Here is a 13,418-nt window from a genome sequence, read left to right as displayed (position 1 = left end):
ATTTATGTGATTACAAATGTCTTTACTGTAGCTTAATTTAATGTGTTCTTGCTGAATAAAATTATTTATTTAAAATAAAATATTACTGATCCCATACTTTGAAGGTAACCCCAATCTAGGGTTTGTGAACTCCTAGAGGTTTCTAAAGCTGAATTTTTGTGAGTTGATAAAAATCTAATAATTAAATAATAATGTAAAATTAAAATAAAAAGACAAAAACAAATAAATAAAACTTAAAATAAAAACACTTACTAAAAAAGACAGAATATAAAAAAATGTATTTACCTGCATTTCATGTGACCATTAACCGACATCTGACAGAACCGTCAACATGCAAACGTGTTATCAAGTTATTGAAAAATGAACTAAATTGAGATATTTGTTGTATTGTTTTGTTGCCATTGTATGTGCATGTCTGAAAGTGTGTGCTCACCATGAACAGATCTCTCGCACCGATATCTACAGCCAGCAAGAAGGCTTTTTCAAACCTCTGGTGTCTGGAAGAGAGAAGTCAGAAGCATTGCAAAGCCATTTCTGAACACCTGACTGACTGCTGATTTTTATTTAATTATTGTTTTCAACTGAAGAGGAATTAATCAGATGAAGGAGGTGGTGTGTACTGTATGTAGAGTGTGTGTTATGTGTGTACCTGAGCAGGTGATGGAAGAATCGGCGGGCGTATCGGCTGATGGGATCTCTGTACTCCAGTATGACAGTGTTTGAGAGGGGTCTGCAGGGGGCATAAAACATCCCCAGCACAGCTTCCAACTGACCTGCAATCACACTCAACAGGATCAAATATGTACAAGCAGTGGCCCCAATCCGTTCTCATTGCATTACATACAAAATATCAAACAAAGTGAAATCTGCAAACAAATTATACTAGAGCATTTCTCAAAACAAAACTTCAAGGTGGTAACAGTGACTTCCTTTAGTTAGGACATTAGCTAGGAATGTTAATGATGTAAAGCAAACTTTTAACAACCACAAAGTGTCAAACTACTTTTACTTTAATTCTGAACCATACATATATGTTTTATAGTGGTCCATGGTCCTATTAGCTATCGTTCTCAGCACCAGAGCACATAACGAGATTTAAATTTATTTTGAAGAGTAAAGACCTTTTTGATTCTAAGCTGCACTTTCCCTGACACTAATTAAGTTTAGGTTTAGTCTCTGTTCAGAAATCAAAGCCTGCAGGTCTGGAGTCTTTACCTTCAGTTTGCTGGTCCAGTGGTTTTCTCAGCAGGTGATCTGTGATGGAGCTGAGTGACCTGTAACACTCTGCTCCCATCATGGCCCAGTCCATATTACCCAGAATTCCCAGTGCTGTGTTCACCTCCTCACAGCGCAAACGGTGCTGTACCAGATCACCTGGGCCTAGCTGAGCCCCATTGAACACACCTGCACATAGAATAAATACATGTTATTGGTGTTATTGAATGGTTGTGAAGTGACACATATGAAATATATGATGACTGAAGCAGACTTAAAAGAAGCAAATACTGTAGGAAAGTCCAAAAGTTACAGTATTTCCATCAAATACTAGACCTAATCGACTCAATCCCTTTCCATTACTGTCCCATTTTTGTTATGTTATATTATAAACAAAAATAATATTTGGAATTTTCACAATTCCACAGAACGGAGAAAGCGAGAAAGAGGTTGTGGAAGCTCTGAATCATATGAGGAGGGAGATCTTTAGAGGCGACGCTCTGTAAGATTGCCATTGACATTTGGATCGATCTTCAGTCTGTGCTCTTTCCCTGTAGCACTGTTGAGAGGTGTGTGTGTGAGTGTGTGTGTGTGTGTGTGTGAACTGAACTGTGACACACAGCAAATGCAGTCGATTCAGGTTAAACATACTCGTTGGTGTGGATACGGCTGACAGTTAGTTTAGTGAATTACCTTTAAGAGAAATGGCAGATGCTTTAAAAAATGCCATATACAGCAGAGAATCAACCAGAGAGGGTTGAGCAGCTGAATGGATATCTAAGCTAATGGAGCTAATGGATGAACCTTCAGCTGTTTACAAAGCTTCTTATATGTGCATTTACCTAAAAGACAATCACACACTATTTTAACCACAAAAGGGTCATACAGATTAGTTTTCTTCAAACTGGTCTAAATGTAAAAATTAAGGCTCGACTGATAAGGATTTTTTTAACAGCTGATACTAATACAGTTGTCTATAGAGATTAGGGTGTTAGATGCCAGATATCATGCTACTATATGATAAAATACAATTTTTGAAGGCAAATGAGATGAGGACAATAAACACTAATTTTACATCATGATGATATACTTTGACATACATTACCATTTAAAGGTTTGTCGTTTTCGAAAAAAAGTCTCTTATTCTCACCAAGGCTGCATTCATTAAATCAAAAATACAGTAAAAACAATATTACTGTTGAATATGATATAAATTCCAAATCCAAACGGTTTTTTATTTGAAAATGTAATTTATTCCTGTGATGGCAAAGCAGAATTTTCAGCAGCCATTAATTGAGACTTCAGTGTCACATGATATTTAGGAAATCATTCTAATATATCAATTGACTGATCTCAAATTTTTTAATGGTAGTGTATATAATGGTATTAATTATTATATATGTACAAAATTTACAATACTTTAAAAAATCTGTTGTTGTTATAGGCCCTGCATAGTTTTTGTTACTGTTGTTACTTTATCAGCTATTATCTTTAATATCTTCAGGTGAGTGCTAAATTTACAGTAGTTTCAGATTTCATAGTGCGTCAAGAGCATTTCATATATTTAACCACTAAAACTTTTCCTTGCATTTCACACACACACACATTCATTCTTCTGTATCCGCTGCCCTCTCTCTTTTCCTTTAATTCCTGTTCTTTTTCTTTCTCTCTCAGACACATCTTTCTATTTCTAACTCTCATCTGTCTGTTCTCTTGCTAACTTTCTGTGAATGTTAGTGTCGGTGATCACAATGAACAGTAATCACCTGAGGCGGTTGACACCCGTAAAGGTGGCTTTAATAATGTAACAGAGCTTAATCCAGCCATACTGGATCTGCTTTTGAACGGCACACTCAATCACAGCTACGCTTAACCTTGCTCACTTCTCAACAGGAGACCATTAGCACAGCCACGAAAACCACACGCACCATAATATTATTGACAAACACCACACAAACCGAGAAATATGTTGCCTATCAATAAAACAACCCCTCAAGACCCTCTGTATTCATGATTCCTGAAGTCTTAAACATGAAGGAACCTGCACATAACACAGCAAAGTAAAGTAAATGACCCATGTTTGTTATCTCTTTCTGTTGCTAAACCAATTTTAACTCCCCTCTTGGACAGAAATCATCTCCTGTGGACGTTGAGAGCAGAAGGAGGCACGATTTTGCGGCAAATAAAACGACAGCCACCATTTTTTTGTAAGTGAATTTGGTAAGGAGGTCAGGTAGGGTCCAATTAAAACTGCATGTGGGAAATTAACAGGCCGCCTCCCACAAACCCCTGAAGAGTGAACTAATGTGACTAATAACAGTGTGGAGAGAAATTACAGAAGTCAGCACAGACACAGAAGAGCTGCAGAGAGACAAAACAAATTGAAAAAGAAAAGGCTGAGGATGAAAAGTGCACCGATTAACAGTTAGTTTACACATATATGGTTTTTACACATTTATATGAACATTTTTAAACAAATACAGACAAAATTGAATTGTTACCATTTTTTAAATAAATAAATAAGTAACATAAGTAATACATTTAACTGTTCTGTCCAGTAAAAAAGCTTTAAAGAACAGTTAGGTGACATTAATAAGAAGTCATAAATTTCATTACATTAATTGTTGATTGTGTTAAAAAATTAAAATAATTTGGACTTTGGAGAACAAAATTAATTGGAGTACAACATTTAATTGTTACTTAAAAAATATGAAATAAAATACAAAATTCAATTGTTACGGTCTTTTAAATAAATAAAGTAAAAAATTGAACTGTTCTGTGAAGTGAAAAACCTTGACAGTTAGGTGACCTTCATTTATGAGAATTTGTGATAGTGATTGTGATAACAAAATACTCATTTGGACTCTAACTGAAGTTGTTTTTCTTGTTCTTAATTGTGGTAAGTGGTATAAAAAGACCCCACTAATTTATTTATTTGAAATATTTTATAAATATATAGGCATAATGACACAACCAAAACAAACAGGGTGTCTTATGTGATGCAACCAAAGGGCTCCAAACTGCAATGCTGTGCAATTTCCTCTCCTTTAAATTAATCTTGTTTCCCCCTCAATGTCTTTTTTTTTTTCACTTTCTCAGAGTGTGCTGGCCAGCTGCCCCCCGTATCCACTCCGTACAGCAGCTCTCCTGTGCCGAGCGCGTGCCCAGATGAGATAACTCAGGGAGGAGAGGAAAAAAAGAAGGGAGGGTTAGCAAAAGAAAAAGAAAGAGCTGCTTCCTTGGGAAGACTGGAGGTCTGCCAACTCTTTCATCCTCTGCGCGTCCGATTCACTCACTTCATCATGTAGCAGTTCTAGAGATATAAGTCAATAAATATGGGCACGTGAGCAAGAAAAGCCCAACGAACACGTTCACAAACAAATAAATAGACAAATGGGCAAACGAGTGCTGCTCAATAGCTGCTCCGAATTACCAGTCGGAAAGGATGTGCGTTTGCTTTCTTCATCAAAACCTTGGCACGCGATCAGAGGAGAGGGAACTGCTGTCGCTCTCTCTCTCTTCCACCCTCCCTTGCTTTCTACCGCTCTCTCATAGAAAACTCTTTCTCTTGCTGACGCTCTCCATTTAAAACTTTGACAGAGTCGCTGGGAGTCACATTCACTTCCAAAGTCAAAATTAAACTCTAGGCATGGGCAGGTTTTGATTGGCAAACTTTATCTGGGGCCCTGAGGGACTGTAAGCCACTGTAAATGATTTATCGGAGAAATGCATCCCAGAACGCACCTGGAGGTGGCAGCCCAGGGGTGGGTATTGAGTGACCGCAGAAGACTTGGCCCCTGCCTCTGCTATTCCCTCAAATGTCTGTGTGCTTCTACAGTTCTACAATGAACGCAATCTCAGATGGCACACTCACACTCCGAAGTATATAACACACAATAACACCACGCACTCTCTCGGTTGGACAAGCTCTAATCTGATTGGCTGGTCTTATGCGTGTCCTTTACAGGATAGTGGGTTGCTACAATTATTATTTTTGGAAAGACTAATCACTAGATTTGCCAAAGTGTGGAAGGATTGTGACATCAAATCTTCATCATGTGACATAAAAAAAATTCCTGGGCACTTAGTTTCCTTGAAACTGGGAAGAAGAGGGGAATCAGGTCATGGGCGAGATTCAAACATGTCACTTATCTGAGCACCACAGCTCAATGTGTTAAAGAATGTGCACTGACCACTACGCCACAACTATGACTTTATATAAAAAAAATTATTGAGAAAAGTAATGTATTTTCTTAGTAGAAAATAAACTACATATCCAATATCAGAACTGTGTAATATGTTCTCTTATGTCTGTGAAGTAATCAGTTTTTGATTTAGAACAAATTCAGATTATAAACAGATACACAGACCTGTTATTTAATAATATTTCAATTAAAATATTTATTTCATATACAGTACATTACCATTCAAAAGTTTGGGGTCGGTAAGACTTGATGTTTTTGAAAAAAGTCTCTCTTATGTTCAAGGTTGCATTTATTTGATCAAAAGTACAGAAAAAAAAGTGATATTGTGAAATATTATTTCAATAAAAAATGTTTTTTCTATTTTAATGTTTTAAAATGTAATTTATTCCTGTGATGGCAAAGCTAAACTTTTAGTATCCATTACTTTAGGGTCACATGATCCTTCAGAAATCATTCTAATATGCTGATTTATTGCTCAATAAATATTTCTAATTATTATCAGTGTTGAAAATATGTGTGATGTTTAATATTTTTGTGGAACCATTTCTTTAGTATTCTTTGATGGTTAGAAAGTTCAAAAGAACAGTATTTATTTGAAATAGAAAAATGTTGAAACAAATTTCTTTACTGCCATCTTTGTTCTATTTACTGCATCCTTGCAGTATAAACAAAAGTTATAAAAAAAAAAACTTACTGACCCCAAACTTTTGAATGATAGTGTAATGGCGCTTTTCCACTGCGTGGTACGACTCGGCTCGGTACGGCTCAGTACGGTACGGCACGGCTCGGCTCGGCTCGCGTTTCCACGGCAGTTCAGTACCGCTTTAGAGTGGGCGGGATTATTTACATGTCGTTATAGTTGCGGCGACTCCTAAAAAACGTTTTCATTCCGCGTCGCCCCATCAAGCTCTCGCTGGATCCGCTCCTCTGCTATCAACGAGAGGAACGTCTGTTCTTCCGCAACAGGGGGAACAGCCACTTTTTGGTTGTTAAAAAAAGGTGCGTTCGTTCAAAACAGTTGCGTTCGATCCTTCGCTGGCTGTGCTGATTTAAATCTAGCGGTTCTGTTTGTGTCTCATGTCGCAAGCTCAGTGACGCAGGTAGTGACGATTCTCGCTGGCCAATCAGTGATCAGCAGAGTTTACACGTCACGTTTTGGTAACGGTACGGTACGCTTGGAACCCAACCGAGGTGGTACTAAAAAAAAGTACCAGGTACTGTACCCAGTGGAAAACCCCCAAAAAGTTAACCATACCGAGCCATACCATGCAGTGGAAAAGCGCCATAAGTGTGTAGTGTAAATTCTCTCTGTAAGAGTGTTTTGCATTTGTGTTTTATGTCCCCAGGCTATATAAATACAATCATGTTCAAGAATCTTTAGCTCTATACTTCAAATGCTCTACTCTGATTTCAATCAAGTAGACTACATAAAGGTCCCACTGACCTAGTCTTAGCTTCAGTGCAGCAAGCGGCCCTCCATGAAACCGAAGCAGCAGTAAGTCATTTGCCTCCAGACCCTCATTTCCATGGGATATCGGACAGTAGGCCCATTGGATCCCCTCTAGCCCCTCAGAGGTTTTTATGTGACAAGAGAGTTGCAGGCTGGGGCCTATAGAGTCAGGAGTCGGTTCTTCACTCACTAGCCGCAGAGGGAGAGGTGAGAGCCCCATATCAAAGCACTGGAGCTCGCCTTGACTTCCGCCCACCATCAGCAGAGCTCCTGAAGGATGCCATGCTAGTACCACCGGCACCATGGAGCAGGAGGCCCACTGCGAGTGGCCTGATTGTGGGTCAAAAAGAACCACAGAGCAGTCCTGAAGCCCCAAGAGAACCCAGCGCTCCAGCGGGTCGCGACAACAGGTTATGGGTTTGGATGTCAGGGGTAGAGGAGAGCCGGACAGACATTGGAGATGTCCACGAGCACATTCATACACACAGTTTTGAACTTCAGGAGTCTGGGCCTCCTCGTACAGCTCAGACGTGGAGTATTTGGCCTCTTGGTGCAGTTCCATGGTCAGGACATGGTAGGGTTGGGTCAAACTGAATCTGCAGTCTATAGGGTTCCCGTCAGTTCGGATAGAGCTCAAAACCTACACAGAGAGAAACAGGGAGGCAAAAATTAATTTCATTTAATTATTGTTTTTTTGTTTTTTTCAGAAAAAGTATGTGAACCCTTGCATCTACCAGTTCAATTTAATTATAAATTGGTTGTGCATGCCTAATTCACAATTACAGGAAATATTTGGTGAAAGTTATTTCTGCTGAAACGAAGGGTTCACATACGTTTTCCCTCCTCATTTGTCACAACAGACAAAATGTTCACATACTTTGTTTAGTTCATATACTTGCTTTTTAGTTCATATACTTGTTCCTGAAACTGTAAAATATATATTGTATATATTATATATATTGTATAATACTGTAGTGAAATAAAGAATGAATAATCTTAAAATATTCATTATAATCAATATATTAAAAAAGCCTTTGGCCACCACAGCTCAATGCATTAAAGCATGTGCTCTACTATGCCTCAACTCTTAGAAAAATGTGTAACTAAATTATATTTCCAAATTATATATACAAGTATACAAAATATATACAAGTAATAACCCACTGTGAAGTCAAACAGAACCAGAGAAAGACACAGGCAGTCTTGAAGAACCACAGGTAAACCAAAAGTTACAAACATTTTGCAAAAGTAAATATTCAGCATGGGCTCCGCCATCCCTGAAACAGTAGAAATCACAGGCTCAACACACATGTTGATCAAATTTGTTTGGAGATTTAACCTCAAAATGTGCACACAAACAGCTTAAAAAGTGTCCTATCAGACGGCAGCACGCAGGAAGTTTGGGTTTACCTGTAGTATGTGTGTTTCTGGTGCAGATGGTGCGGTGAGAGAGAGACTGAGAGTGATAGGCTGGCACAGAACAGTGGCGTGTGCGCCAGCGTAGGAGACTGAGTTAAGCGGGTTGCCGATGGTTTCTGTGAAAGCAGGGGATGAGTTTTTTTTGTCTTTTTTTTTTTTTTTTAGCTGTAATCCCCCCTGGGCCAACTCCCGCTGCACCCCAGGGGGTGAGAGGGGTTTAGTGAGAGGGCGGGAGAGAAGTTGCTGACAGCACAGAGGGGAGATCCGGAACAGTGCCAGTTCTCCACAGAGCCAGGCCCCGCTGAGACACACCTGCCCCAGCCACAGAGGCCCCCATTCTTGGCCTGTCCACAGCTGGGCCCGGGCTCAAAACCAACACCCCACTGACCATGCTAGCAAAAGACCAACGCCCCAACTGCTTTGGCTAATACTACGATAATGTTGACCCCGCAAGCACTAAGCTAGTAAAATCTAGCTAGAGCTAGGTTGAACACCTTTTCAGGCCACTTTAAGTTGGTCAGCTTGCAGCTCAGGCCAGAATTTGTGACCTCACGAGGCTAATGCTTTGCTAATACCATGCAAGATAGTGCTACTGATACTATTCTGGCTATTAATATACACATTTAAAACGTCTTGAACAGCATTGTGCTTTGTTGTGAGCGTAAAATCGCAGACTAGAAGTGCCATCAGGAACTACAGAGAATTTGCACAATCCTCACACTTGTTTATCCGGTTTAGTAGTAACGGATAGCCATAGAGAGAAAGCGCTAAGCTCTTTGCCACGGTAACACTAAACAAAAACAAAAAGGTGAAGAAATAAAGGAGAGCCGGTTGAGAGGCAGTATGTTTGCTTCAGCACTGGGGGACATTTCGAGTGTCTTTCCCCCCCCCGCCATAAAGATTTTAACATCTTCACAGAGTGATCCTTCTTAAGACCTTCATTCACACACACGCACACACAAACATTGCAAATCCCACAGCTGCCACTGAAACAATGACAGATTCAATTTCACAAAGACAAACGGCATCTTGGTGAGTTGGGGAGGTGCAAAGGAGAGCGAGAAAGAGAGAGAGAGAACAGTGGTAAGTGAGTCTCTGTTAGTTATTGGTTTCAGTCACTGGTCAAAACTATTCTTTTCTTTTCTTCTCTTCTCTGGACTTTCTTTTGCAGCTTGAAAGATAAACCCAAAGAGGTCCAGCTGAGCAGCAGGCCTTGTTCACAGCAGTAGAGCTCTTTGAGCCAATTTTCCAGCTCAGAGAGCAAACAGTGAGAGAGAGCGAGAGAGAGGGGGACAGTGAGAGAGGGAGAGAGAAAGGGAGATGATGATGAGGGCAATCTATGAAAGTCCTTGCTGCCGAGTCTCCGCTCTTCTGGTGTGTGTAAATGTGTGTGTGTGTGTGTACACTACTCAGATGCTTGTCAGGCCGCAGTGGCATGAAATCAACACAGAAGCATTCGCTCTACTGCACCTGCACATGCCCAAGAATTTAACCCGAGAAATCACATTCCACTCGGACCTTTTCTCTTCATATATAACATGGTCTGGAATCATAACAGCAGCCATGCGCAGAAAAATGACAGAGATTGAAACCATTCCACATGAGCCTTCTAAAATCAAATCAACACCGTCAGAGAGTCACTGAATAAGGAATACATTCAAAAAATGAGGGAAATATATTCAGCAGAAGGATAAATACTGCAGTCAAAAAGGTGGCTGTGTTAAAAAATGTGTGTAAATATACACTACCATTCAAAAGTTTGGGGTCTGTCAGATTTAAAAAATATATTTTTTTCTTCAGCAAGTATGCGGTAAATTGATCAAAAGTGACTGTAAAGACATATAACATAACAAAAGATTTATATTTCAAATAAATGGCACATTTTTTAAACTTTCAATTCATCAAAGAATCCTGAAAAAAATGTTTCACTGTTTCCACAAAAATTAAGCAGCACAACATTTAGTTTGTGCGAGACCATTTGTGGCTATAACATTTACTCAAGGAATTTCTTTTAAAAAGTGGACGTCCCTGAAAGCCACCGACTCCACGGTCAATGTGTGATGTCTGGAGTACTTTCACACAGGCCTAAAAACTGTAAAACTATTTCTGCTTTCATTTCACATTCAGTGAAAAGGATAATATGTGTTAGGTTGAAGACACAAGAAATGTGTCAATTTGTAAATAAAGTAAAGATGCCTGGTAAATATACAGATCAAACGAATGAAAAGAGAAGTGTTCTGCGAGAGATAACAGGATATTCAACAACATCTAATGTGTACGGAAAACATAACAACCACCCCAATATGCAAAACAACTATCAAAAAAAAAAAAGAGAGAGATATCAAATGCTTACTGAAAACATAACACCTCAACATGCAAAATAAGTGTATATATAAACATTATTTTTATTAAAATTATTAAATTCCAGGAACGGGAATTGATTAAAAATGTTAAACGTTTGCATAAATAAAAGTGTGTGTACGAGTGTTTTTCCCCATGTGTCTCTTGGCAGTGCTTATCTGCGAGGGGTAAGAATTAAGACCACATAGGGAAAAAAAGCGTACTTTTTAAATGCTGAAGACTAAGCAGAAAATGGGTTTAGCATGCAGATAGCAAACTTAACAAAGGGAACATATATATGAGGCAGAATTGATTGAAGTGTGTGTCTGTGCGCCGAGCGAACCGTTTGATTCACCGCTCGCGTCTTACATAAACTGCTAGCTTGATTTCACACCACGGATCTGAAAATGACAACAAACACTTTAATTAGAAACGATGAAGGCGAGAGACACTTTAATGTTTTTTAACCTTAGAAAAATGAGAGAGAGAGAGAGAGAGAGAGAGAGAGAGAGAGAGGAAAATAAATAGGTGATGGCCCAGGATAAATCCAGGGTTCATTTCCAACCAGAGCAATCCAGCGTTGTTCCATGCTGCCCCCTTATATTTTTTTATTTAGCAGTTTTCTAACCCTTGTTTGTTTTCATTAGCTGCATTTATGATTGGAAATGCAGCTCCGTTTACCCGTCTCTCTCATCCACTGCTCTGTGAGGGAAGATTTTGCATATGTTTAAAACCAGAGTGCAATGTTGGGAGCTTAAGCATTGCTTGCTGATTTTTGAATCGTCGCCATCCCACATTAAACAGTGCTGAGAGGCACTAGAATGTACAGTAGATATGGAGAAATCAACAGACAGTGTTATTAGCAGTTCCTGAGAGCTCGAAGAAAATATAATATGCACACATCCAGAAACTTTAGGCAGGTGCTTGATCAAATAAAGCACTTCACTATAAGTAAACAAAAATCGGCACACTGCCACTGCTGCTCCCAAAGATCAATTTATTAAAATCAACACAACGTTTCGACACTAAGGTCTTCGTCAGGCAAACAACAAGTGCACAGAAGAGTACAATTTATATCAACATGATCTATCACACCTGACATGATTAGTCAACTAATTTATAGGATTTTATTTATTATTATTATTTTATATTATTTTTCGTTTATTGGACGATTGGGTAATTAGTTGATTTTATTTATTAGTGTACTTTTTTATTTTTTAATACATCTTTGGGAGCAGCAGTGGCAGTGTGCTGATTTTTGTTTACTTATAGTGAAGTTCCTGAGAGCTGCTCATTTAAAAAAGTTTTACACACAAAAAAGGAATAGTACTTTGGAGATGTGGCCTCCATAGTCATATCAGTAGCCTAAAAAATTTTACAGTACATTTTTATTTCTGTTTTATTTTGTTTCACTGCATGGGGCCGTCATGTTCAGATCACATAACCAGTTGAATACTAGTTACTTTATAAAAAACTAAATAATGAAAATTGATAACGGAGTAAAAAAAAAAACTAAATTATGAAATATATATGTATATGTGTATATATATATATATATATATATATATATGTATATATGCATGATACTTTATCTGCTACTGCTAGAGTATCCAGTGTGACGTATAAAATGAGTGGTACCTTTAAAAACAATGATGGATTGGTGTGTGTACTGCAGCTCTATTCGATATGCAAAAAAATTCTAGAATCAAGAAAAAGTTTTTTTTTTGCGCCTCTGTATAGCTGTTGCGTAATTAGAGATTTGCTGCAGGGTAGAACACACTACAATGAAAGAGCGTTAGCTACACAGGAAGGGGGCTCAAAGGTAAAAGGTCGGCTGTTCACGTAAAGAAAAAGTTCAAGTGAACAGTTTGCGAGTTACAGCAGCTCACTGAGAAACACAATGGTGATTGGTAAAGCATGACAAAGGGAAAAAAGAAAGGTAAAATGGGACAAAAAGACTAGGGCGAAAAAGGGATTGATAATCTTTCTGAAAGCTTGAGCAGCAGAGTATTGCGAGGGCATTATTAAAAGTAGTTATATTATTTAAGAGGTCACACCCTGGTTATTATCTGACCTTCACGTTTGTCCAAAATTTCATCACCCAAAAAATATTAGTTCAGAGAGAGTTAAAAAAACCAACCCTGAAGGAATGTCAGTGTCTGCTCACCGTAAGGCCTGGTGTATCCGAGCAGGCGAGCAGCACCAGGTTGGCCCTGTCCACTGCACTAGGGACGGGAGACCAAGGCCTAACCTCCTCGTTACAGAGGGGCCACCAGCATACGACTACATCCTGCGTCAGGTTCAGCCCCACGTGGCGCTCCACGCGCCGTCCTCCACCAGGTAAGTCCACCACTGAAACCTGCGGAAGAACAGTAACCGTAAAGGAATCAGACCACAAAACATCTATAAAACGTGACGCCAACTCTTCTGCATAACACAATACAGCTGCATGCTGCTTTATTAATGTGGCCTGAGCTGCTCCGGGTAGCAGGGCATTGTTATTTATTTGTTGGGGTTTTTATTAAATTCATTTGAAATAGCCACATTTGATCTGCACTTGGTGAGATTTTAGAAGGTAACAAGGTATTTGTGTGACTGCTAATAAGATCTCTAGATGCTTTCACTTTCATAAACCCCAGATTTGGACAGGTACTGTATTGCTTCCAGTGTGGCAGGACTGAACCAGAATTTGATTCTGCAGGAAAAACAGGAATATACTATGGAAAAAAAAGGTAATTGCTCTATAATTGCTCAATCAATACCTCAGAATCTAAGAGACATCAGCAAAT

At 39.0% G+C, this 13,418-nt stretch overlaps 1 protein-coding gene across 1 annotated transcript in view; it reads right to left on the bottom strand.

The window, feature by feature from the left end:
- Nucleotides 1–433: 433 nt before the first annotated feature.
- The window catches only part of LOC107583458 (WD repeat-containing and planar cell polarity effector protein fritz homolog), a gene marked incomplete at its 3' end in the record, with an annotated part of 45,086 nt that continues 32,101 nt past the window's right edge, over nucleotides 434–13,418 (bottom strand). Inside the window, exons 9-13 of the mRNA XM_016269663.1 lie at nucleotides 12,797–12,988; nucleotides 6,865–7,510; nucleotides 1,216–1,404; nucleotides 650–773; nucleotides 434–497 (exon numbers count right to left, since the gene is read on the bottom strand). Coding sequence (XP_016125149.1) covers nucleotides 434–497; nucleotides 650–773; nucleotides 1,216–1,404; nucleotides 6,865–7,510; nucleotides 12,797–12,988 — 1,215 coding nt within the window. The remainder of the gene's footprint in view (nucleotides 498–649; nucleotides 774–1,215; nucleotides 1,405–6,864; nucleotides 7,511–12,796; nucleotides 12,989–13,418) is intronic.

Source organism: Sinocyclocheilus grahami, unplaced genomic scaffold (assembly GCF_001515645.1).
Source record: "Sinocyclocheilus grahami isolate Dianchi unplaced genomic scaffold, SAMN03320097.WGS_v1.1 scaffold4.1, whole genome shotgun sequence".
In the NCBI taxonomy this organism is placed as follows: Eukaryota; Metazoa; Chordata; class Actinopteri; order Cypriniformes; family Cyprinidae; genus Sinocyclocheilus; species Sinocyclocheilus grahami.
The sequence above is the reverse complement of the archived record's forward strand: the minus strand, read 5'-3'. Positions and strand labels throughout refer to the sequence as shown.